Here is a 27590-nt window from a genome sequence, read left to right as displayed (position 1 = left end):
TTCTTCTGGTCCTATTGCCCTTCTGGCTAAGATAGACATTTTGTAAGCTTTCTACCTGCCACCTCTACAACCAGAGTCCTACAGATTTATGGGGTTCCCTCCCCCCTAACCCAAAAACTTACTTTCGGGATGTCGGCAGTCTGGATACCTGGCTTCTGACTGGTGTCAGGATTCCATTGTCGACATTCTGAGCAACGGAATCCTGACAGCTGGGACAGCCTGGCTCTGTGCAGAGCTAAGCAGCAGCAGCCTCAGATAGGAGGGCTGTACTTTTTCCTTCCCTAGCTGCCTAATGACAGTTCACACATACACACCTGCACAGAGAGCTCAACTGAAGAAGGGGGCACTGCAGAGTGCAGAGCTGGGGTGTCTGAGGTGACCCAGCAGAAGCTGGGTCCATTTACTAGTAAAAATAAAAATGTTGCCATTTCCCTTGTTTCTAGAAAATACTTAAACCAATACTATGACGTGAAGTGATAACACCTTGCCTGTGCTGCCCTTCTGTTATAATTCTCTATGCATACAGTTGCATTCGTCTGATGACACCTCATCAAGTGAAGAGATGTACACTTTGGCAGAACTCGAATGGTTGCTACCACAGAACTTATATATAAAATTAATGGATCTGTTTGTTCGTTTGTTTGATTGTTGACTGTCTGGTTATACATTCATACACCCTTGCACCGATTGAGATGAAATCAATGCAAGGTGACCCAGTTGGATTCTGGCCAAGTTTAAGGGGGTTTTACAGTCCCAGTCAGACCTCCCATTGGTGTATGCTGGGCAGAACTTTGATTCGGACAGCCTGTTCTGAGCCTTCCGATTGATGAATTTGGATGAAAACTTCACAGAGTGGTAACATTGGATCCAAGAAGACATAATAGGAGGTTGAGGTCCTTGTCAGAACTCCCATTGGTGTACACTGGGCAGAACTTGAACTGGGGACACTCGACAGAACTTTGACCCAGGGAGCCTATTCTGGCCCTTCCACTGGATGTATTTGGATGAAAACTTCACAGTGGGTTGGCAATTTGTCTAGGATGCCTACTGGAGTTGTTGGGGTCCCAGTTGGATCTTGCGGCAGAGTGTGACAGGCATAACTTTGACCCAGGGAGCCTGCTCTGGGGCTTCCACTGGATGGATTTGGACAATATCACATAATTTAGATGAAAACTTCACAGAGTGGTAACATTGGATCCCAGAAGACATACTAGGGGGTTGATATCCCAGTGGACCTCCTGTTGGTGTATGCTGGGAAAAATGTTGAACCAGGGAGCCTGTTCTGAGCCTTCCACTGGATGGATTCAGATGAAAACTTCACAGAGGGGTGGCAATTGGCCTGAAATGCCTTATAGTTGTTCTGGAATGCCAAACTTAATAACTTGAAAATGAGGTCCCCATTGGACCTCCTGTTGGTGTATGCTGGGCAGAACTTTAACCCAAGGAGACTGTTCTGGGCCTTCCAATGGATGGATTTGGATGAAAACTTCACAGAGGGGTGGCAATAGATCTGGAGTGCCTGCCAATTGGTCTGAGATGCCTAACTTAATAACTTGAAGTTTAGGTCCCAGTCGCACCTCCCTTTGGTGTATGTTGGGCAGATCTTTGTCACGGGGAGCCTTTTCAGGGCCTTCCATTGGATGGATTTGGATGAAAACATCACAGAGGGGTGGCACTTGGTGTGTGATGCCTACCTTCAACAACTAAATCTAGGCAATACTGGGTACTTCAGCTAGTATTTAATATATGGTGCGTTTAGGAAATGGGTGGAGTGGGGAGTAGATAGAGGGTAAGGAATCATGTGAAAGAGGAACTAATCTAAAATGTTGTTGATGTTATTGCTAGAAGGTGAGCTTCAGTGCTTACATTCATTTGACAGTCAGCACATCTTATTTTTTCTTTCACTCACCTGTTCTTTGGAAGATGCATTAGGTATGAGGAAGCATAATTCAAAATATCTCTCTGTCACTGAATCAGTATATACAATGCCCAATGTACATGTTCTTTTAACTTATTTTTTGTTTTATGTTTTAGTCCTGTACACATTGCGCTACACTCAGCAAACCCAGTTCTATTTTATTATACAAAGAGTTACATAAAAATGGAAAGGATTTTATTTTGATTTCATTATGCCTTGCAGAGTGTAAGAAACAAAGAATGCTAAGTATTCCTATTGGGAGAAAAGTTGTCAGAAATACAATTTTAAAATGGCCTCACAATATTGTGCTTCCTTTTTCTAGCTGTACAAGACCTGCGCCCTCAGCTAATATGTGGTAGTCAGGAAATACAAGCTTCCTTCAAGGAGTGTCAACTAAAACAGTTCAATTTGAACACCAAAAATGTGCACCTGAGAGACAAGAGCTGTGTAGGATTTTCTGATTTCAACATGACAAATACAATATCTGTGGTATCCATCTTAAAAAATGGAGTGTGTGGAAATGAGTTGGTGGTAAGTGATTCCCATGGATTTCAATAAACTTATATGATTACCAAAGCACATTCAACATAAGGTCTTCATTTTGTGTCCCTCTAGTACCCTTGTTTTGTGTCATCCCAGCCCCACTTGCTACCACCATCACTGTGACAATTACCTCCAAACATTACTGTTACGTATCTCTAATAACTAAATCACTTTTATCTGATTTAAAAAATAAAAAAAGAACTTACTTAAGCAAATTTGCAAATTTTTTGAACTTCTTTTAGAATATATTACAGAGAAAGTTCCCATAGGGCAAATGCTGAGGTGTAATGACTAAATTTGCAAAATTCAAGGCTCATCCAATACTGTCCAATGCATCATTGAGCTGTAGGTGGTGAGGCCATAACAACACGATTCACCAGGAACTTCTGGAAGAGTAGGCCTGTAGGTACTTAAGTACTTTTTCTAACACGAGTGGACACAGACAATTATATTTCATTTGTACACTATGGGCCTGATTCAGACCCATTCATTAGGCTGCGGTCTCACGCAGCCTGACGATTTTGTGATCTGCACATGCTTATGCATCGCAGTCAGGGGCTGGCTGGCAACTTTCAGCCTGGGGGGGGCAAACAAGAGCAAGTGGCCCAGCTTTTCTTGTCTACAATTTATAAAATGGGCGTGACAATAGTGTTGGTGTGTACCACAGGCTGATGTAAAGTAAACTACTACATGCATGATTTTTTAACCTATATGGTACGCATAATAATTACCTTTTTTTTCTCTTCAATGAAACTGAATTAATTACACTATAAGGCACTTGTTTTTGACCTTTTGATATATATATATATATATATATATATATAATTATATATATATATATATATATATATATAGAACATTTTGGAGTGCCGGCCTGTCGCTTTGTATCATATATATATATATATATATATATATATATATATATATATATATATACAGTGCTTGAAGTGTGCCGGTATCAAATGGTATGTCATACTGGCACTTCACTTCGGCACCTGTCTGGCACTTTCCCATCGCCGGTCAACAAGTGGCTGCTTCCTGCTTGTTTAAATTTGGCTCCGCCCACAAGTCAATCATTATTATTAATATTTTACTTATATGGCGCCACAAGTGTTCCGCAGCACCTTACAAAGTACATAAACAGATAATTTTACAAGTGACTTACAGTACAATACAATATAGGACAAGGACATGGATAATATACATTTCTACATTAGTGAACATAACACCTAGATATGCAACAGAGCATAAGCAACCAAGTGTTAGGTGCCCTGGTGGGGTGTAAGAAGTAGATGAAAGTAAAGTAAGGAGAAGTATAAGAGGGTAGCGGCCCTGCTCGTAAGAGCTTACATTCTAAAGGGGAGGGGTAGATAAACAGGTGTTGCACAGATGTGGTAAACAGGGAGGAAGGAGCGTGTTGCAGCAAATTAGGATGGGAGCTGGAAGGCTTTAATGAAGTAGTGGGTCTTGAGAGCCCATTTTGAAGGATTGTAAAGAGGAGGAGAGTCTGAGAGGGAGAGAGTTCCAAAGGTTGGGAGCAGCATGGGCAAAATCTTGGAGGCAGGAGTGGGAGGAAGTAATCAGTTGGCATGAGAGGCAGCGTGCATTAGTTGAACAAAGAAGGCGGACAGGAGAGTGGAGGGAGATGAGGTCAGAGATATAAATGGGAGAGGAATGGGTGAGGACTTTGTAAGCGAGTATGAGAATCTTGAATTGGGTTCTAAAAGGGAAGGGGAGCCATTGGAGGGCTTGTAGGAGAGAGGTGGCAGATGTAGAGCATTTGGAGAGGAAGATGAGTCGAGCAGCAACATTGAGGACAGACTGGAGAGGAGAGAGATGGGAGTTGGGGAGGCCAGATAGGAGGAGGTTATAGTAGTCCAATCTGGATATGACCAGTGAGTGTATGAGGGTTTTGGTGGCATCCTGATTGAGAAAGGGTATAATCTTAGAAATATTTTTGAGATGGAAATGACAGGACTGTGAGATGCTCTGGATATGTGGTTTGTAGGAGAGGGAGGAGTCCAGGATAACTCCAAGACAGTGCACTTTGGGGCTAGAAGAGATAGTTGTGCCATCAATTGTTAAATAAATAGTGGGAAGTGAGGTTATGTTTGAGGGTGGGAAATGATTAGCTCAGTCTTAGACATATTAAGTTTAAGAAATCACTTGGATATCCAGGAAGAAATAGCAGAGAGACAGTTGGAGATACGGGTGAGGAGAGATGGGGAGAGGTCAGGGGAGGAAAGGTCTGAGTATCATCAGCATAGAGATTATAATGGAGGTCAAAAGAGCTTATGAGTTCACCTAGAGAGGACATATAGAGGTAGAATAGTAGAGGTCCAAGAACATAACCTTGGGGACCACCTACTGTAAGAGGCTTTGGTGGGGAAGAGAAGTCATGAGAAGAGACAGAGAAGGACCAGTCAGAGAGGTAGAAGGACAGCCAGGAGAGAGAAGTGTCATGTAGACCAAGGGAGTGAAGTATTTGCAGCAGGAGAGGGTGGTCAACAGTGTCAATGGCAGCAGAGAGGTCAAGGAGAATAAGCAGAGAGTATTGGCCCTTGGATTTGGCAGCAAGGAGGTCATTGCTGACTTTTGAGGGCAGTTTCAGTGGAGTGGAGAGAACAGAAGCCAGACTGAAAAGGATAAAGGAGGGAGTGGGAGGAGAGAAAGGTGGTAAGGTAGACAATACGCTCAAGGAACTTGGAGGCAAAAGGGAGGAGAGAGATGGGATGGTAGTTGGAGAGAGTGTTAGGATCAAGGGTAGGTTTTTCAAGAATGGGGGAGAAAAGGGCATGTTTGAATGCAGAAGGAAAAGTGCCAGATGAGAGGGAGAGATTGAGTAGGTGGGCAAGATGGGAACAGGCACAAGGAGAGAGGTAGTGGAGGAGACGTGAAGGGGTAGGGTCAAGGGGGGAGGTGGAAGGAGGGGAGGACCGGATGAGAGCCATGACTTCCACTCCAGATACAGGGGAGAAGGATGTCAGAGTTGGTGAAATGGATGGAGATGGGTGTTCCAGGAAAGTATGAGGTAAAGAGCAAGGGGGCTGGTGGGATATGATAAACTGACATATGGAATCAATTTTAGATATAAAACAGGTACCAAAGTCAAGGGCAGTGAGTAAGGAGGAGAGACGAGGAGGGGGTGGACAGAGGAAGGAGTTGAAGGTGATGAAGAGATGCTGGGGATTTGAAGACTGGAAAGAGATTATGTTCTTGAAATAGGACTGTTAAGAGAAGGAAAGGGCAGCACTGTAGGATGAGAGCATAAATTTGAAGTAGAGAAAATCTGCCTTAGAGCGCGATCTTCTCCACTGTCGCTCGACGGTTCTTGAACACTTTTGCAGATATCTGGTGGATTTGGAATGCCAAGGTTTTAGTGTGGATCTGCGAGGGTGAGTACTGATTGCCGGATCAACAGAGTCCAGAGCAGAAGTAATGGAAGGCATTGTATATGGAAGCCGCTTGTTCAGGGCAGGAGAGAGAATAGGGGAGAGAATCGAGTCAAGCAGGGAAGATAAAGAAATGGCATTGATAGCCTCAGTGTTACGCTTAGTGATGGTGGCTTTAGGAGGTAGAGAAGAGAAAGGAGAGAGATAGGTTAAAAGAGAGAAGCTGATTGTCAGAGAGGGGAAATGGGGAGTTGGGAAGGACTAGATCAAGGAGGTCCATTGATTGGGAAAGACCAAATGAAGATGTGAGGGTAAGGAGTTTGGAGGCAGAAGATTCTGTGGGAATATCAATTGGAATATTGAAGTCACCAAGGATAATGGAGGGGAGGTCAGAGGAGAGAAAGTGAGGGAGCCAGGAAGCAAAGTTGTCAAGGAACTTAGAGATGGCCAGGGGGATGGTAAATGACAGCTACTCGCAGGTTTACTGGTTGGAAGAGGTGTATAGCATGAATCTCAAATGTAGTGAATGTAAGGAATGGTTCAGAGGGTAGGAGTTGGTAGGAGTAACCTGGGGATAGAAGGACCCCCACACCACCACCATGGCAACCCTCAGGCTGTGGGGTGTGAGAGAAGGTGAGGCTCCCTGAAGAAAGAGCTGCAGGGGAAGTGGTGTCAGAGTGTGAAATCCAGATTTCAGTAATGGTTAGGAGATGCAAGTTTTTGGAAATGAAAAGGTCATGGGTGGGAACCAGGTTATTACAGACTGATCTGGCATTCCTTGTGATTCAATGCAAGTTTAATAATAGTGAATATTTTCCTTGATAGCCTTATTTGTGACTATCATATACATACTTGTATAATCAGATACTCTAATTGTATGTGATACATGTTGGATAGTATAACCTACTATCACATTGTGACGTAGATTTAGGGGGTACTCATGTGCCGCTTTTTTAATCACATTTCTTTATTTCATATTCACCTCTATATTTTTTAATCCATTTTCGCTGCTCTTCTTAATATTCATTAATAAAAGTTACATTTTAATATTCAATTATGTGCACCAACAGGGACATTTCATTCCTTTTCTCTTCTTTTTTGGCAACTATATTGTAGATGTCCTTGGTAGCACCCCTCATTTGATGATTTTGATTTTTGGAAAATATAAATGTGAGGGTCTTTTCTCCTCTTTAGGAGCTATTCTTGTGCGACTAGATATTTGTTAGTCTGAGCATTCCAGAGGGCACAAGATAGAGGGACAATGTTTATGGGAGAGATGTGAATGAGATTATCAGGGTTGCTGTGACGAGAAGGTGAGATTAATTTGGGTGACCGAGATGAATGTAGTGGAGAGATTGTGCGAGCACCAGTGTTGGGAAGGGAACCTGAAGGTGGTGGGCAGGGAAGGAGTTTAATGAGATGTGGTTGGAAGTGGGGTGACATGGCATGGAGAGGAGGCTTGGAGGAAAGATTAGCGCTGGGGTAGTAGGACAAAGGTGGGGTAAAATAGAACAAATGTTGAGTAATGGGAGAGGAGAGGGAGGCAGACAGAGGAGGGGAGATAAAGAAAGGAGGAGGTGGAGGAGATTAGGGGGGAAATGATAAAGGTGGAAAGAGGGGGTAAAGCAGAGGATCAGGTAGACGCTAAGTGGAGGAGGTATTGGATGAAAACATAGTCATGATGTGGCTGGGTTGAGTTTGGGGAGGAAATCTAGAGGAAGGAATAAAGTATGAATGTGAGAGAAAGTGCAGGAGATTTGCAGAGAAGCAAGTAAAAGTACAGTGGAAGAAGGTGTATCTGCAATTACAAAAGGTTATAATTGAGTGAACGAAAAATGGAAATTTAGTGGGGAAGAAATGGAATATTAAAGTAAACTATATTAGAAGACAGATGACAGGCTTGGGAAATAATTAAGGCAGAAAGAAAGTATTTCTAAGAGATAAACTGATATTGGCACAGATACAGTACATTATGATTTTAAATATTTGTGAAACCAGAGAGACAGCACAAATATTATCAAGTAATGTGACAAATTCTTACAGTGAGCAAACAGAGGGCCTGATTCAGAGCTGAATGCTCTGAGCAGAGCGCTTGCTCTGAATCAGGGCCCTCCTCCATGAAAATGGAGCGTCCACCTGGACGCTCATATAGCTTTGGGTCACCACCCACAGCATATACGAGCGTCCAAAAAGATGGTCGCGATGGTCTTGACCATCGCGACCATCGGACTTGCGAAGGAGACCCTGCGGTCGGGTCTCCCAGCCGCAAGCCCAGGAGTGATTTTGGCTCTATCAGAGCCAAAATCACTCCCACTGACATCACTAGTGATGTCAGTGGGGCTGGCTCCAGATGGTAGGCGTTCCCTTGGGAACGCCTCTGTCTGGCAGGCACGCCCCCGGCACGCCCACCAAAGGGGGCGTGCTGTCAATCAACATCGACTGCACGCCCCCTTTGCTGCGAGACCCCGAGCGATGGAAAGTCCGACGCTCGTTGGGTCTCGCGCATGCGCACAACGGAGCTCCCTCCATCGTGCGCATGCGCAGTGGGGAACATCGACCCACTTGTGAGCGTACTGCCGCTCGCGAGTGGGTCTGAATGACCCCCAGAGTCCAGTGATTAATGTCCAGGTTAAGCAGACATCAGTTGCTTGTAGAGAAGAGATTGTGAATTTATATATCTTGTTTATACTTTGTCCAAATGTTATGGTTTTTGTATGGTTTGAGGTTAGAGTGGTCTCCTTCTGTTTGACTTCTGTTTAATGCTGGTATAACACCAACATTTGGTTAAAGTGCACTTGTAAAATTATGCACCTGCAGCCTTCCAATGGAACTTAAATAGTGAATGCTGGAATGTGTATGCAATGATTCATAGAGTGTAAGCTCCACTGGGGCAGGGACTGATATGAATGGTAAGATATTCTCTGTAAAGTGCTGCAGAATATGTGTGTGCTATATAAATAACTGGTAATAAATAAATAAATGATTACAATCAACCCCCAATAACCTCCCACTAAAATAGCTAGTAATAAAATTCCTAACACAAACAAACAAGGAATACCACAAAGCTAAGATGAACTTGGCCTAGTTATCAACACACTGTGCAGATAGTTTAAAATGAGACATTCTGCAGCAACAATGGAATTTAGATTGATATACATAGTAATCAGTAGATTATTGCAAACATCAGAATAAACTTGCATCAATGTTTGATTTAGATATACCTAGTAATCAGTAGATTATTGCAAACATAAGAATAAATTTGCATCAATGTTTGGTTTAGATATACCTAGTAATCAGTAGATTATTGCAAACATCAGAATAAACTTGCATCAATGTTTGGTTTAGATATACCTAGTAATCAGTAGATTATTGCAAACATCAGAATAAACTTGAATCAATGTTTGGTTTAGAAATACCTAGTAATCAGTAGATTATTGCAAACATCAGAATAAACTTGCATCAATGTTTGGTTTAGATATACCTAGTAATCAGTAGATTATTGCAAACATCAGAATAAATTTGCATCAATGTTTGGTTTAGATATACCTAGTAATCAGTAGATTATTGCAAACATCAGAATAAACTTGCATCAATGTTTGGTTTAGATATACCTAGTAATCAGTAGATTATTGCAAACATCAGAATAAACTTGCATCAATGCTTGGTTTATATATACCTAGTAATCATGGCTCGCAGAGCGGCAGCCAATCAGGGGCAGCCGGAGGCATACTGGCACTCGGCCAGCGCTGCGACTATCACTGTACCAGTGCTGGTCACTGAGCAGCTGCGTGTTTAAATTTGGCACCGGCCATGAGCCAATCACGGTTCACAGACCGGCAGCCAATCAGTGGCCACCCCTGATTGGCTGCTGGTCCACGAGCTGTCATTTGTTCATGGCTGGTGCCAACAAGGACACAGGTTGGGGAATGGCCCAGGGAAGGGAGTGCCGTGACCACGGTCACCAGAGCAGAGCAGGGTGAGGTGGGCGGTGTGCTGCAGTGTGAAATATGCTGTGTGCTATGTTGTGTGGTGTGCTGTGCTGTGACTGTGAGGGATGGTGTGCTGTTGGTAGGAGGAAGTGGGGATTTGGAAGTATCAAAGCTCAGGATTTGTGCCTGCCTAAGTAAATCCCCCCTGATATTTCCATACCCCACTTCAAAATTTCCACTTTGACCACAAATACACACACACACATACAGACACACTTAACAGCACACACATATTTTAAATAACAAAACTAAGCCCCCCTGCAAAGTGTGTGTGTGTATATATATATATATATATATATGCCCTACTCCACCCTCCACCTACCTACATGGTATGGGTGTAGAATACAGGAAGCAGGCTGTCCTCCACTGTGAGGCACTCATCTCTGCCCTCTATGACTCTCCTTCATGGGTGCCATTAATTGTATTTATTTCATACAACTCTTCTTAGGTTCTTCCCACTCCCCAAATAAGTGATCACAGTGCACGTGCGCCTGACAGTCTTTGTGATTGGGAAGAGATTGCCCTGAGCACACAGACTGCCTGCTAGTTTGACTGACAGAATGTGCCATTTGTGGGTGGTGATAGGGGTAGGTCCTTGACAATGGGGGAGTGGTGGTACAAATGCAGATGTGCCTTGGCGTTAAAACAGCGTTCTTAGGGCGTGCATGATTAAGACGGAGCATCATTGTCAGAGCCGTAACTAGACTTTTTGGGCCCTGTGCCAGAAAGAGCATTGGCGCCCCCTCATTTTTCAAAGGGACATAATGCACCCAAAAAAGGGCCATGGCTTCATGGGGAAGGGCCAGGGAAGAGATAGGAGAGGCCAGGAGAAGCTTTGGATGAAATAAGAGGAAGCTACAAGCATGAATGATAATAAACAGAAATTTGACAGGCCCAAACAACGCCCCCTGCCCTGTGGTGCCCTGTGCGATGGCCCCGGCCGCACTACCCTAGCTACGGCCCTGATCATTGTACATGTAATCTGGCTGTTTAAATCCCTACAGCACTCACAGTGCTTGCGGTAGGGTAGGGTAAGCCACAAGCGCTGCATTTGCAGTCGATGGTGCTTGATGTTACCGATTGTTATATACACTTCCTGGAGATGACATGTGCTGCGAAGGGAAAGTGGACGTCAAAAGACTGGCTTGCGATCGCACTGCCGGTGCATGCTAAGCCATAGTGGACATCCTCTTGTCTTGCAGCACAATCGCTGCCTATGTATATATTATCAGCTGAGCAGCAATGCGTGAACGCATCTAACGAGCGAGTCTGAATCGGGGCCTGTGTTCCCAGTTTAAAATTCCTTTGTCTCTGTGAGTCACCCACTTTCTGTCTTCTTACATTCTGGGTCTGAGACATGGCTTTTTCTAATTTTTTGCAGACCATACTTGCCTACTCTACTGGGAATGTCCAGAAGACTCTTGAATTATACAGAGGGCCTGATTCAGAGCCGGACACTATTTGCGGACGCTCATTCAGAAAAAGGGGCTGGCTATTTAAATTGAGCGCTCGCTCTTTGCGGTCTGTTGACGCCTCTATGTCTGAGCGAGTGAACGAAACATGCGCTCGCTATTTTGTAAAGACGCCCCTTGGCCACTCGCATGATACGTCATCTCCGCTATTTATTAGATTAATCGAGTACATCGAAAGGCATATGAACTGCTCGCTATTCTTGTGGTAGCATTTTCCTACCGCAATCATGCGAGCAGTTCAGGCTAAGAGACAACCAAGTGACGTGGTCGATGACGCTGCTTTGTTAATTATGCACACCCTTAAAACGCCCGTTTTGACTGTTTGGCACACCTGCGTTTGGATCTCCACTCCCCGTTTTCAAGCACCTTCCCCTGTTACCACCCACAAATGCCTCATCCTGTCACTCAAATTAGCAGGCATTCGCTATTTTGCGAGCGCACGATTTCCGGCCGCACTGACTGGTTGGCGCATGTGCATTACGAGTTACGACCGATATGCTTGCGCAGATGTGCGAACATCGCTCGGAGCGAGCGAGTGGCCGTTTACGAGCAGCTCTGAATCAGGCCCAGAGCCCTCCCAGACTCCCAGGAGAGCAGACCACCCTCCCATATTCCACTTTCTTTTCTTGTAAAGTGGGCATGGTTGGCCCTTGACATGATTTGCATCATCAATCCTCAACTCCACTGTGTACGGATGTATATGTTTTAATACTCAAGAATGGGCAGAACCTGATGATACAAATGACTGTACAGTATGCTGTCATGGGCTCGTTTGGATTGTGGAGTGGAGCAATTGTTGTTATGTGAGTCATGTGACTACACTCATCCACATACGCTTTGGAAATATTAGTGGGCAAGTATGGTGTAGACACAGTAACACCACAAATGTTACTAAAGATTAAGAACTCCTGCAAATGTATTATACATACAGTATATATATACATATAAATTTCAAGAACTGGCAATCTACAGGTAGCTGAGACCCATAAATAAGTGGCTTGGGTGCCTTCCTCCAGGATACAATAACATCAGTGATATCCAGAAGAAATAAACAGGTGGCACTCCAAGACTTGTGATAAATAGTGTATTTCAAATCCGATTTGAAAGACACTATTTATCAGAAGTCTTGGAGTGCCACCTGTTTATTTCTGCTATATATATATATATATATATATATATATATATATATATATATCAAGCAATAGATGGGTACAACGCCACTACCTGTGTGACTTACTGAGTGAAACAAATAAATATTCAAATGTATAGCAACTTAGCCTATTATTTTTTTCGGCGTCCGCTCTGAGACAATAGTGTAATACTAGTGTGAGTATTTTTAAAAAGTGAAAAACAAGAGAATTGACAATCAGGCGACTAGTTTGCTAGATGTGTAAATTCACACACAGTAAAATGTACAGTAGATAAGTTAATGGTTTACAAATGTAGTTATACCTCAAACCATATAGAGGGGCGTGTTTCACGCTAATTAATAAATATAATAAACCAATAAATAGCAAAGTGCTTAGTGCAAAATATGATATATCTGATTACATCTAGATAAAAAAAAAAAAAACATTTTTGTTGAACTCATATAGACAACAAAGTGCTAGTGCAAAAATATAATGAATCTGAAACAAAGTGCTAGTGCCAAGTATAATAAAAATTATGACAATTTATTGAAAAACAGTGCACATAAAAATATATAAATAAATATGACCATAAAAACAACGACTGGCAGTAAATAGATAAAAACAAAGTAGAGGAAAGTTGATATTTTTAAGCAGCTTATCTGATTGAAGGAGAGAGGTAGTTCTCCACAGTGCATGAGGCAGCCAACAGTCCCAACGCGTTTCGTCACTATGACTTCATCAAGGGGATATTGCTTCAGTGTGGTGGTCCTGTATTCATACCACACTGAGTTCAAATGAGAGTCAGGTGTTCACCCTACTTCCTTTGTCTTAGGGAGACCTCAAAACCAAGCGATTTCATAATTCAGCAAGCCATCATTTAAAATAGTTTGTGTTACAGGGTTTCCCATAAAGAAATGTTAGTTATAAATAGTCAAACGGCGATCTTTTAAGTTCAACTTCCGCCCTTTGTGAACTGGCCTCTGCCCTTAATTGGAGCGTCACATCCGTTCCCGGCAGCTGTGTTAGACCATAGCGCACGATCAAGCACTTCCGTTTTCTTCCTCGTGTTCCGAACTGGGCACGTCACTTCCGCCCGCCGTGTGTTGACGTGTTCGGAGGTGAGCCGTGTCACTTCCACCAACCCTTCTGTCATTTCGCTCCAGGACGCGGCACATCACTTCCGCCCTTAATAGATGTGTTGAGCTCTTCCGCCCCATTGTTTTCTCCGGACTTATTGCTTCCGCCCTTCTTGTCTATAGAATTAGTATGTTTTTTGCCCAAGTGTGAATAATGAGTAGGTGGTGTCTTCCATATTATCTGAAACTAAAATAATAAAGGATAAGCATTCCATTTAAGGAGGGTAATCTGTTTTGATGCTGGATATATAGGTTAGATCATTAAATGATTAGTCTAAGTATAACATTCTCCTTAGGCATAGATATATATTAGAATAATAATATATTAATAGTTTGATCTAAAAAACACTATGAATATGTACTGAATTGTTTTATGTATATAATTATATTGGATATTGTAAAAAGGAATTTCTTTAAAAGTTCAACCAAGAGCAGCAGAAATTCAGGGATATAATAAGTTGTGAAATGTTCTTAAGGTATGGGGATCATTCTTTCACTCTTTTCCTTGAAGAAGAGGTTCCAAAGACTCTGAAAATTTCTTGGATTTTCATATTGGTCCGACTCAGACAAACGACCTCTTTTCATCCAGTTAGATAGTTACAATCGGTTTTAAGATGTACTTGAAGTATGGGGATCATTCTTTTACTCTTTTTCTTGAAGGGGAGGTTCCAAAGACTCTAAGGATTTCTTGGATAATCATATAAGTCAAACCCAAGATCCACCTCTTTCCATTCAATTGGGTAGTTAGAATTGTAAAGTTCTGATATCATTAATCACTCCTTGGCCTTAAGGCTTGCAATTGTGAATATGCTATAATTCCCTTTTTAGGCATTATCATTCTCTAGCCTGGTTATATTCCAAACCGCCGGCTGAATTTGCAGCACCAGGTATTCTCAATGGGTTACCTTCCTTGGTACTAACCTGGCCCAATCATGCTTTGCTTCCAAGATCGGACGAGATTGGGCTCACACATGATGGTATGGCAGCAAATACATATTTCGATGGTCCATAATGCCAGATATTCTACCAAACCTGGACTTCCCTCAGAAGATGAACCTTCAGGGTACTACTCAGGCCCCTCCATAACCTGGGGGTATATTGGTAGATAGGAATGGAGCATATCACAAGAAAGGAGCAATTTCGTAGTATTCATTGAAGCCTTTCGGTGCCAGTGTGTCCAGTTCAAACAGCCAGAACATCTAGATGTAATCAGATATATCATATTTTGCACTAAGCACTTTGCTATTTATTGGTTTATTATATTTATTAATTAGCGTGAAACACGCCCCTCTATATGGTTTGAGGTATAACTACATTTGTAAACCATTAACTTATCTACTGTACATTTTACTGTGTGTGAATTTACACATCTAGCAAACTAGTCGCCTGATTGTCAATTCTCTTGTTTTTCACTTTTTAAAAATACTCACACTAGTATTACACTATTGTCTCAGAGCGGACGCCGAAAAAAATAATAGGCTAAGTTGCTATACATTTGAATATTTATTTGTTTCACTCAGTAAGTCACACAGGTAGTGGCGCTGTACCCATCTATTGCTTGATACTTCTTTCTTTTTGGTGTTGATTGGGGGAATAGCTGCCTATACTTGTTTAATATGTTTAGAAATAAAGATCGTGTGAATAAAAGGAGTGACCTATGCCAAAGAGTGTTCAATGAAAACACCCCAATATGTGAAAATGTCCCCACACAGAACATGGATAATATGTTCTGGGAAATGGAAAAAATGCTCACAAAAGAAGTAAAGGCATGGTGGGACATTAGGGGACTGGAACACTATTTATCTGTTAACAGAATCCCAAGAGGTCTAAGACTTATTAAGAATCCAACGTTTGGACTGGATAATTCAGATTTTTTAAAAAAATGGGATGACATTTTACACAAATGCTCATTAGAGCTTATAAAACTAATAATTGAGGAAAAAAAGGCAGTACTCTCAAATTTAGAGAAGGAAATCATTAGAATGGAACCCCAGATGGAAGAACACAAAGAAAAAGAGGAATTCAAAGAAAATGAAAAAGTACTACTTAGAAAGGTGGAGAGAGTAGAAGAATCAGTCATGAAGAGCAAAGAAAAGAAGTTTATTAGAGATAAGAAGGACTACGAGTTGAATAAAGTTAAGAATTGGATGAGATTCCAGAAAAAAGAGAGAACCAACACCAGATATGAGTCTGGAGAAGGACTTAGCTGGAAAGTAGCACCCACAAGAAGGTTTAGCTACAGAAGAAACAGAGACCCCACTACTTATACTGGCCCAATAGGACTTAAACCTAGAAATAGGTTTTCCACATTACAACATCTGGACTCAAACAGTGATAATGAGCTTTTTTTATCACCAGCACAAGATCATTTAAGCAACAAAAATCCAATGTTCAGAGAAACCACCAAAACAGCCTCCCCCATGAAGCGAAGGTACAGAGAAGAAGAGGAAAACGGGGTGGCAGGAGGAAGAAACCAAAAAAGGAGGAATTTTTAATAGATCCGAAATCCAAAGGCATATTTAATTTATCCCAGCATACACTCACTAAATCTGAAATAACGTTATTAAGCAAAGGCTTGAACTTTGCCCCGACAAGAAGCATGAACAAATTTGACACTTTTATTGATTTAAACAAGTTTGTGAGAAATCTCACACTCAAACGACATTTCCTGAGAAAAGAATCAGCACCTCTAAAGAACTATATTGCCCCTAATTCAAAATCCGGTCTTAGAGGTAAATCAACATATTACCCACTGGAATCAAAAGGGACTCACATAAACGTTTTCTATGAAATGGTAAAGAAGGACCTTTGCAATAATCAGACAAACTATGCACCAATAAAAAAACAAAATCTAAGTAATAGAGAAAAGGAGGCACTAAAAAACTTAAAAGAAAACCGTGAGATAGTTCTAAAACCAGCTGATAAAGGGGGGGGGTTTGGTTATCATGGATTATGCTTACTACTTAAAAGAAGCACATAGATTACTGGATGACCAAATTTCTTATGAAAAATTGACCAAAGATCCAGTTGAAGAATATACAGAAGAACTTAGAATCATTCTACTCTTTGGTTTACAGAGGAATATTTTAACCAAAGAAGAATTTCAATTCTTAATGAAATCAAACCCCACAACCCCGATTTTCTATTTTTTACCAAAAATACATAAGTCACTTACAGAACCTCCAGGGAGGCCTATAATAGCAGGTATTGACTCCCTCACATCCAACCTCTCCAAATATGTTGACATCTTTTTACAAAAATATGTTATCAAACTAGAATCTTATCTAAAGGATACTACGAGTGTATTACAGCAAACCGAAAATATAACATGGAGATCAACTTATAACTGGATAACTATCGATGTACAATCATTATATACATGTATTGAGCATGAAAAAGGTATCAACGCATCAAGAATGTTTTTAGAGTTGGATGAAGAAATTGAAGTTCCACACAAAGAGTTTTTATGTGATCTTATGTCTTTTATACTTACTCATAATTATTTAAAATTTTTAAATCAATTTTATCGTCAAATCTGTGGAACCGCAATGGGTACAACTTTTGCTCCCAGCTTTGCGAATTTGTTCATGGGATGTTGGGAAAAGAATTATGTTTACAGTAATAACCCTTTTAAAGACAATATCATTTTTTATAAGAGATATATTGATGATAATTTAATTATTTGGGAAGGATCGGAAGAATCTTTTAACGATTTTTTAATTTTTATTTCAAATAACAATATGAATCTTAAATTTACATCAAATTTTAACAACAGAAGCATTGAGTTTTTGGATTTGATTTTAACATCAGAAGGTGACCAAATTTGCACAAAAAATTTTATAAAAGGAGTAGATGCGAACAGCTACCTGCATTACAAAAGCTGTCACCTGGACAAATGGAAGAACAACATACCATACTCCCAGTTCTACAGAATTAAACGTAATTGCAGCAATGCTAACGTCTGTAATGAACAACTTGATATTTATGCAACCAGGTTTAGAGAAAAAGAGTATCCGGAAGCAATCATCAATACAGCTATGCAGAAAACGAAAAACCTACAGAGAAATAATCTACTACAATATAAGACGGAGAAACCACAAAAAGAAGAAATGGTACCATTTATTACAACATATAATGGACACGAGAATCATATTAAAAAATCTCTTAACAAAAACTGGAATATCCTTCTGATGGATCCTTTACTCCAAAAGATCCTACCGACAAAACCACAGATTATATATAGAAAATCAAGGAACTTAAAAGATTTACTGGCACCGAGTATGCTGAGGGATAAAGGAAATGAAAGACCAACTATGAACACTTTGAAGTGCAATGGAAGCTATAAATGCGGACATTGCAATATTTGTAAATTTCTTCACCCCAAGAGAAAAACATTCACGAATTCGGACGGATCTAAGGAATACACTATAAAGAATTTTATGAACTGTAACTCCACATCAGTGATATACCTGTTAGAGTGCACATGTGGACTCAAGTACATAGGAAAAACCAAGAGACCACTAAAAATCAGAATTCAGGAGCACATTAGGAACATTAGAAACAGAGTTGAAGGACATGCAGTCTCCAAACACTTCTCAATAAAACATAATTCGGATCCCGAAGATATCACCTTCAAGGCAATAGAACACGTTACTCTGGGAGAAAGAGGTGGGGATTTGGGCAATCTGCTATCAAGAAGAGAGATGTTCTGGCTGTTTGAACTGGACACACTGGCACCGAAAGGCTTCAATGAATACTACGAAATTGCTCCTTTCTTGTGATATGCTCCATTCCTATCTACCAATATACCCCCAGGTTATGGAGGGGCCTGAGTAGTACCCTGAAGGTTCATCTTCTGAGGGAAGTCCAGGTTTGGTAGAATATCTGGCATTATGGACCATCGAAATATGTATTTGCTGCCATACCATCATGTGTGAGCCCAATCTCGTCCGATCTTGGAAGCAAAGCATGATTGGGCCAGGTTAGTACCAAGAAAGGTAACCCATTGAGAATACCTGGTGCTGCAAATTCAGCCGACGGTTTGGAATATAACCAGGCTAGAGAATGATAATGCCTAAAAAGGGAATTATAGCATATTCACAATTGCAAGCCTTAAGGCCAAGGAGTGATTAATGATATCAGAACTTTACAATTCTAACTACCCAATTGAATGGAAAGAGGTGGATCTTGGGTTTGACTTATATGATTATCCAAGAAATCCTTAGAGTCTTTGGAACCTCCCCTTCAAGAAAAAGAGTAAAAGAATGATCCCCATACTTCAAGTACATCTTAAAACCGATTGTAACTATCTAACTGGATGAAAAGAGGTCGTTTGTCTGAGTCGGACCAATATGAAAATCCAAGAAATTTTCAGAGTCTTTGGAACCTCTTCTTCAAGGAAAAGAGTGAAAGAATGATCCCCATACCTTAAGAACATTTCACAACTTATTATATCCCTGAATTTCTGCTCCTCTTGGTTGAACTTTTAAAGAAATTCCTTTTTACAATATCCAATATAATTATATACATAAAACAATTCAGTACATATTCATAGTGTTTTTTAGATCAAACTATTAATATATTATTATTCTAATATATATCTATGCCTAAGGAGAATGTTATACTTAGACTAATCATTTAATGATCTAACCTATATATCCAGCATCAAAACAGATTACCCTCCTTAAATGGAATGCTTATCCTTTATTATTTTAGTTTCAGATAATATGGAAGACACCACCTACTCATTATTCACACTTGGGCAAAAAACATACTAATTCTATAGACAAGAAGGGCGGAAGCAATAAGTCCGGAGAAAACAATGGGGCGGAAGAGCTCAACACATCTATTAAGTAAGGGCGGAAGTGATGTGCCGCGTCCTGGAGCGAAACGACAGAAGGGTTGGTGGAAGTGACACGGCTCACCTCCGAACACGTCAACACACGGCGGGCGGAAGTGACGTGCCCAGTTCGGAACACGAGGAAGAAAACGGAAGTGCTTGATCGCGCGCTATGGTCTAACACAGCTGCCGGGAACGGATGTGACGCTCCAATTAAGGGCAGAGGCCAGTTCACAAAGGGCGGAAGTTGAACTTAAAAGATCGCCGTTTGACTATTTATAACTAACATTTCTTTATGGGAAACCCTGTAACACAAACTATTTTAAATGATGGCTTGCTGAATTATGAAATCGCTTGGTTTTGAGGTCTCCCTAAGACAAAGGAAGTAGGGTGAACACCTGACTCTCATTTGAACTCAGTGTGGTATGAATACAGGACCACCACACTGAAGCAATATCCCCTTGATGAAGTCATAGTGACGAAACGCGTTGGGACTGTTGGCTGCCTCATGCACTGTGGAGAACTACCTCTCTCCTTCAATCAGATAAGCTGCTTAAAAATATCAACTTTCCTCTACTTTGTTTTTATCTATTTACTGCCAGTCGTTGTTTTTATGGTCATATTTATTTATATATTTTTATGTGCACTGTTTTTCAATAAATTGTCATAATTGTTATTATACTTGGCACTAGCACTTTGTTTCAGATTCATTATATTTTTGCACTAGCACTTTGTTGTCTATATGAGTTCAACAAAAATGTTTTTTTTTTTTTTATCTAGATGTAATCAGATATATCATATTTTGCACTAAGCACTTTGCTATTTATTGGTTTATTATATTTATTAATTAGCGTGAAACACGCCCCTCTATATGGTTTGAGGTATAACTACATTTGTAAACCATTAACTTATCTACTGTACATTTTACTGTGTGTGAATTTACACATCTAGCAAACTAGTCGCCTGATTGTCAATTCTCTTGTTTTTCATATATATATATATATATATATATATATATATATATATAATATATATAAAAACAGAGGATGCGCTATCTCCAATTATCAGAACTAGTTTATTGTTCCCTTTTACCTATTAGGATTGTGTAGTTGTATCCTGTAGGTTTTAGTTCAGCTTGGGTTTAATTATGCCTAAGTTTGGGTATTTATACAGGGTGGGGGGTGGGTACGGGAGGTTTGTTCATTTGTTTTTTTTTCTTTTCTTAATATATATATATATATATATTTTTTTTTTTTGTTATGCCACACTATTTCTTTGGTAAGATCAAATCTGATTTATATTTATATAAGTTATAATGGTAAAGATCTTAACATGGAGTGTTCGGGGGGTTAATGATCATGTGAAGCGCTCTTTGGTCCTTAAAATGGTTAAGCAATATGGGTCTGATATTTCTTATTTAATGGAAACCTACTTAAAAGACCCTGGGTGGTATTGAGTCATTCTTCTCGCACTTTGTCTTCCAGGGGTCTCTCTCTCTATTCTTATAAATAAATCTGTTCCTTTTTCTTTTTCTGCTGTTCAGACTGACCCTTACGGATGTTATGTATTTTTAGAATGTGTAAAAAATTCTAAGACCATTTGCTATTAGCAGTATATATTCCCCCTCCTTGTACCTATGATGTTTTGAAACAAGCTGCTGAATCTGTGGCCTGTTCTCCAGCTACTCCAATACTAAGGCCCTGATTCAGACCCACTCACAATTGGGCGTACGTACGTTCGGCGTACGTAAAAAAATATTTAAATTCAAGCACTCGCTCGTATTTTCGTACGCAGCTAAAAATCCGCCCCAAACTCAGCCGACTCCTCCTCTAACTAACGAGCGTGCCAAATAGCGAGCATACATCCCCGAAATGGCTTGAAGGGAACGCACGCACAAGTACAAACCGGAAGTGGGACTGTCAGATTCCGATTACCTGCTCGTTTTTTCTGCCTACCTCCCTCAATCGTATCATGCCAATCAATGTATCAATTAGCTTAATTGTTTTTTTTTTTCAACACAATGCAATAAACTTTAATCTTGTCCGTGTTTGTGTTTGCTCGCAGAATACGTACGGCTGAAACCTTCGCTTTTATTGTTCAAAAGACATGTTAGCCCCAATTAAACAATTGTTCTATTTGTTTGTATCCCCACAAATTTTCTGTGGTTCATTTCTTTATATAAATTTGCTTACGCATGTCACTGCATCAAGCCTATCATAACTCTCAAGAGATTTGTGGCCCTGTCGAACACATGACTCATACACTAACCAATAGAATTTGTCCTGTTAATTTCCCAAATACATTAGCCAATCAAATTTTTTTGGGGTGCTTTATTAAAAATATTTAGCCAAAAAAACACCATTGCCATCATGAGATCCGCCGCATTCACCAGGCACGAACTGCTGGTGCTGACGGAGGTGATGGACAGGCGGATCACCAGTCAGCCTCCACCCATCTCAAATAGCCGAAAGCATTCCGCATATGCAGAGGTACGTCGCCGCCTGCGCTCCTTCGGCTCACGCCGACATATTGGCCAGCTGGAGCGCAGGTGGTCGGACCTGCACCGGCGTACGCCCCGCTTGCTGGCATGCTTTCGCATGCAGATTGCGGAAAGTAAGTTTTCTGGACTGTGGTTTTCAAGTTTATCTTGTGGGCCCTAACTGCGTGTGCATGTTTTCATGTCTGTCCTATTGAGTCATTGTAGTCATATCTGCATGTGCATGTTTTCATGTCTGTCCTATTGAGTCATTGTAGTCATATCTGCATGTGCATGTTTTCATGTCTGTCCTATTGAGTCATTGTAGTCATATCTGCATGTGCATGTTTTCATGTCTGTCTTATTTAGTCATTTTTTTATTTGTTTTATTTTTTTTTTTATTTATGGATTCCTGTTGAAACTAACCACAATATTTTTTTCATTTTTTAGGGGCACAGCAAAGACTACGGCGTCATCGCCAGACAAGATGCCGGTCCTGGCCCCTCTCTCCAACCCCCATTTCCTCAATTACCCCCTCCTCCCCAGACCCTGTGGCCGAGATTTCAGGTCTACTTCCCCTCCAGCCCAATTCCCCCTCTCCTCCATCCATCCCTCCTCCAAATACCCCCTCCCAGGATTCATCAAACACCCTGCCCCTAGGTTTGGGGAATGTAGCCACCTCCGAGGTGGTCCAGAGAGTGGCTTCTGGCTCTGGCGTTTTGGAGAACGGTATGTTTTTTAATTTTGTTTTGGCCACCACAAACTGTTTGTATGTAATCATGTGTCGTCCCCATTTTTGTTGGCTTTCTGTCACCTTAGGGTATTTTTGGGGGTTGTCTTTACCTGTTCCTGCTGATGTCACCATACACATATCACACCTGTCTGCATTTTTTTAGGGCCCTTGTATTTTTGGCGTAGGACATTTTGGGGTGCTGGGTTTTATCCGTGTAATGTTTTGGTTTGCTTGTTTGTGTTTTTTTAGAATGTTGCTTCATTATAGATTTATTAATCCCCAAACTTTTGTCACCCACAGAGGTGCAGAGGCGTCGGGCAGAAATCTGTGATTGTGTGGCCCATATGCGGGAGCAGGTCACCGGGCTTCTGCAGGGCCTTGACCATCTATTGGTCCTCCTTAGGAATTAGTTTTTTTTTTTTTTTTTAAATTGTTTCCTAATAAATCAGTTTTAATTCAAGCTCTGTCTCCTGCATTTTTAGTAAATCCAAGATTCTTGACACTGACATAAGTAGACTCTTCAAGCAAGGATTGCCACAGAATCTCACTACAGATTGTGTGTTGTATTTTGAATGCAAACAGGCACAAGAAACACCTCCCAGTATCAATGTCATTTTCCTTTTTTTGGGGTGGCCAACATGATAGTTTACAACATTTTTCAGGTTCCTATTTGGTGGCCAATCTGCTTAGGCCAATCTTACGAAGGCAACTGATTGTACAGGATTCCTTGGTGTGTTGGTTAGTACCCCAAAAACATATTACATTTTAGCTCCACTTGCTTCATTACTGGGTTACCCCTTAGGTAAAATTAACGTTTGGGAGTTTGTTTACACTTGCTTCTAACGTGCCCAAAAAGGAAACAAATTACACTCTCCAAATATTTATTCACAACAGAAATCAAAATACAAAGTGGTCACTCACAAACAAAACACACAGTGATAATCAGAAATACACCACATACCAAAAACACGAAACAAACACACAACAAATCAAGAACTGGTTGACGGAGGTCCATGCCCACATGATTTCAAAAATATGGCGTTGCAATATTGGTGTCATAATATATTCCAGAAGTTTCCACATAAAGGTTTTTGAATGGTAGCAGGAAGTAGTCATCGTGGGAGTGCCAAAGATTATGCAAACAAACAGAAGATGGTGCAAGAATTAATATCAAAAAAGATGAACGCTAAAAAACCGTAACACATTGGGTATACACACTGTTGTTTGGTCAATAATTATCTAAAATATCGGGCCACCACATCATCGCGTATGGCCCCCCCACATACTGACCTCCGACCAACCTCGGGGGGGCCATCCTCAGGTAAGGCATCCTCTGGCTGCATTGGAACACCACTCCTAATGGCGATGTTGTGAAAGATCCCACACAGGACCACAATTTTCGAAACCATATCCGGCAAATACATGAGCTCGCCACCAGAGCGGTGGAGGCATCTGAATCGGCCTTTTAAAAGGCCGATACAGCGCTCCACCACTTGCCTGGTGGCTGTAAGTGCGGTATTAAACTCACTTTGTGGACCTGGTGTGGGAGCCAAATAAGGAGTGAGCAGCCAGGGCATGCAAGGGTATCCACTGTCTCCTGTGAAAAAGAATAGACAACATCAGGATCACTGAGTATCAAGCTTATCATTGTTATGTACTAAAGGTCTCCACTTACCCAGACGCCACGCATCACCAGCTTGTAGGTTGTTTAATTTGTGCCATATCCCTGATTGCCGGATGACGAAGGAGTCATGTGCACTTCCTGGTAATTTTGCATTCAGGGACAGGATCTGGAGGAAGGCATCACATACCACCATTACATTCAGGGAGTGATAGTGTTTACGGTTGCGAAATATTGCCTCCAGCCATGCTGGAGGCTGAAGTGGTATGTGAGTACCATCCACAACCCCTATGATGTGTGGGAAGCCAGCTATTTGGTAAAAATTGGCCTTGGCCACACTAAGGGCACCCATATCCAAAGGCATTTTAATAAAATGATGGAGGTGCTTGAAAAGTGCCTCCATCACTGCCCTCAGGATCCAGGAAAAGGAGGATTGTGAGATGCCCGGCACTATTCCCACCGTTGTTTGAAACGATCCTGAGGCACAGAAATGTAACACCGCCATAAATTGCGTAAGTGGTGGTATTGCTGTTGGACTGTCAATTTGCCGCTCAAGATCATTCTCTATTAATGAGAGAGTGTCTATGATGATTTTGGGAGGAAGACGGTAGCGTCTTAAAACCTCATCATCGGGCATTCCAAAAAGGGTGACACGTGTTCGAAATATCTGGGGCCTTGCACACCTACGATGCCTACGCCTGGGACGAGATTGAGGTTGGTCGGCTTCCGGGAGCATGGCCAGAACAATCTGCCCAAGATCAACCTGAAATGGCAAGATTTGAATGAAAGGCTTTGGACCCACCCCAAAAGAAAATTAAGAACAACTTAGCTTGATGATACCATCCATTGCTGCTTATATGCCGGGGTATTGTCATGATACATCTAAACTGAAATTAATCCCAAAAATAATTTGTAAAAGTTTAGTCTGTGCATTTATGTTTCTAAAATTTGTGCTAGACAAAACATAAAATAGGCGAAACACACATTTGGACAAAGAGCAAAACGACATTGCACACAGTACATCAAAATGGGTTGAATGTAAGCCAAAAAAGCGAAAGGGCAACCACAAACAATTTTACAGGATTAATAAGCATTTAAAAATGCGCGAATTAGTTTGCCAAAACAAGTTAATAAACAAACAGAGAAAAATGCGCTAATTATTTCGCCAATACAAGTTAATAAACAAACAGAGAAAAATGCGCTAATTATTTTGCCAATACAAGTCACTATACAAACAGAGAAAAATGCGCTAAATATTTCGCCAATACAAGTCACTATACAAACAGAGAAAAATGCGCTAATTAGTTCGCCAATACAAGTCACTATACAAACAGAGAAAAATGCGCTAATTAGTTTGCAAATACAAGTTAAAATATGGACTTACCAAGAGCAAATATATAAGATTCCAAATCAAAAGGTCTTTGGGTCCGAAAAAAAAAAACACCTAAAAGAGATGAAATTATGGATCAAAAAATTAAAAACAAGAAGAAACACAATGAGACACCAATTGAACCAAAGTTAGACTTCTCAAAACTTACCAAATCAAGAAACGAGGCCAAAAAAAAAAAAAAGCGAACGGAAAATCAAAACGCAAATCTAGCAAACAAAATAAACTCCAAACGCCAACTCCTTAATCCACAAACAAGAAACTCCAACCAAGGTAACCTCCAACAATCCAAAAACGCCACCTCGACTCAAGACACACCAAGCCATAAATGGTGTTTCGTTTCCCGCACAAATTAAGGAGGGATCATAGGAACGCACAATCAATGATGCGGCCGCAAAATAAGGACGCATGTATAAATACGTCACGAAAACATATTTAAATTCTGGTGTATTTCTTGTTTGGACCTCAGACATGGCTACAGACCAGGGAAACAATGGACAAGAGTCAGGCGGTAAGTCTTTCATGCATTTTGGCTCAATGATTAATTTGAAACATAAGATTGGGCAAGTTGTGAATTTGAGAAATCTGAATATTTACACAAATAGGTGAGGAGGATGACATGGAAGAGGCTGCTGGGCCCAGTATTCCGGCCAAAGCTGCCAAAAAAAAAGGCAGCCACATTTCACAAGAAAGGAGATGGAGGTTTTGATTCAGAAGTGTGTGGACATCCTGCCACAGGCAGACAGGAATATGAGTACAAGCCAGAAGTGGAGAATGTGGGAAGAGGTAGCCGTTGCTGTCAATAGGGTGGGTGATTATGTCCGTCTAGCCCGGGATGTCAAACGGCGGTAAGTAAACACTTGCCCCCCCTAAAAACAAACCCCATTTTAAACAAAGGATAATGGTTTCCATTTTATCCCACAGATGGGCCGACTTCAAATATCGCCTAAAGCAAAAACTCGCGGACAGGGCTAGGCATGCAAGGGGGACAGGTGGGGGCCCCACCCCTGTGTCATTGGAGTTGACGGATTTAGAAGAGCTGGCACAGGGGTGTGTGCAGCCTGTGGAGGTGTTTGGCATGTCCAACATGGATACGGACATGCCAGACTTTGCGGCTCCTCATGTTGTCCAAGGTAAATCTTGTGATGTCACCAACTCTAAAATGTTAGTGGGCCAATATGTAGATTCTAATGTGTGTCTTTTCTCATTTTTCCAAACAGAGACACAGGCGGATGAGTCTGCTCCAGAGGGGAGCCTTGGCCGCCGAATTTCTGCTGGCTCTGCAGGGGAGGAACCAGTACATCCGGCTGAGGACCCTGCAGAAGCCAGTCCAGGGCAATCCCCCTCGCAGGCAGTGGCCCTCCTCACAGAACTCAATTTCAAATCGGATTTCCATACGGAGATTCAGCAGAGGATGGACGCCAGTCTGCTACGGGTGACTGAGGCCCTGGAGCAAAATGCTGTGGCCAATGTGACCATTGGTCAGGCCCTGGCGGAAAATACCAGGGCCAACTTCCGCATCGCCAATGCCCTGGAGCAGCTCGTTCGCCAGCACATGGTGGAGCCGACCTCCCTTCCTGCCGGAACATCAGGATCCTTGACCTCTGGCACAACATCAGCCAATCCTCCAAATGTGCCTAGCCCTGTGCCTAGTCCAGAGGCCACAACATCTGCCTCTGGACAGGCAAGCCCGATGACATCCCGGACCCGGTCTGGCGCCCTCCCTCCCCCAGCCAAACGGGTGAAAAAACGGTGAAAGCAATGGCGACTTTTCCCACACTCCTTCTGTGCTTGGCTCATATTCCTTTCTGGTCAAAACTTCCCTCTCCTTTCTTGTGAATTGTTTTTAATTTTGTGTTCTACATTTCATAAATCTTTTATGTTGGCCCAATTATTGTAACTTTGGAAATGAACCCTGCAAAAAAACTTCGCCAAAAATTGATTTTATTGTGAT

The 27590-nt window shown here is 41.4% G+C and overlaps 1 protein-coding gene and 2 pseudogenes across 1 annotated transcript in view; 2 read left to right on the top strand and 1 right to left on the bottom strand.

The window, feature by feature from the left end:
- LOC148538911 (uromodulin-like) overlaps positions 1 to 27590 on the top strand; it is a 199765-nt gene that overhangs the window by 146502 nt on the left and 25673 nt on the right. Inside the window, exon 12 of the mRNA XM_088451930.1 lies at positions 2241 to 2449. Coding sequence (XP_088308056.1) covers positions 2241 to 2449 — 209 coding nt within the window. The remainder of the gene's footprint in view (positions 1 to 2240; positions 2450 to 27590) is intronic.
- On the bottom strand, positions 14453 to 14571 carry LOC148538913 (5S ribosomal RNA; annotated as a pseudogene).
- On the top strand, positions 18492 to 18610 carry LOC148538912 (5S ribosomal RNA; annotated as a pseudogene).

Source organism: Taudactylus pleione, unplaced genomic scaffold (genome assembly GCF_031769625.1).
Source record: "Taudactylus pleione unplaced genomic scaffold, aTauple2 ptg000032l, whole genome shotgun sequence".
Taxonomy (NCBI): domain Eukaryota; kingdom Metazoa; phylum Chordata; class Amphibia; order Anura; family Myobatrachidae; genus Taudactylus; species Taudactylus pleione.
This window is presented reverse-complemented; position numbering and strand designations above follow the sequence as displayed.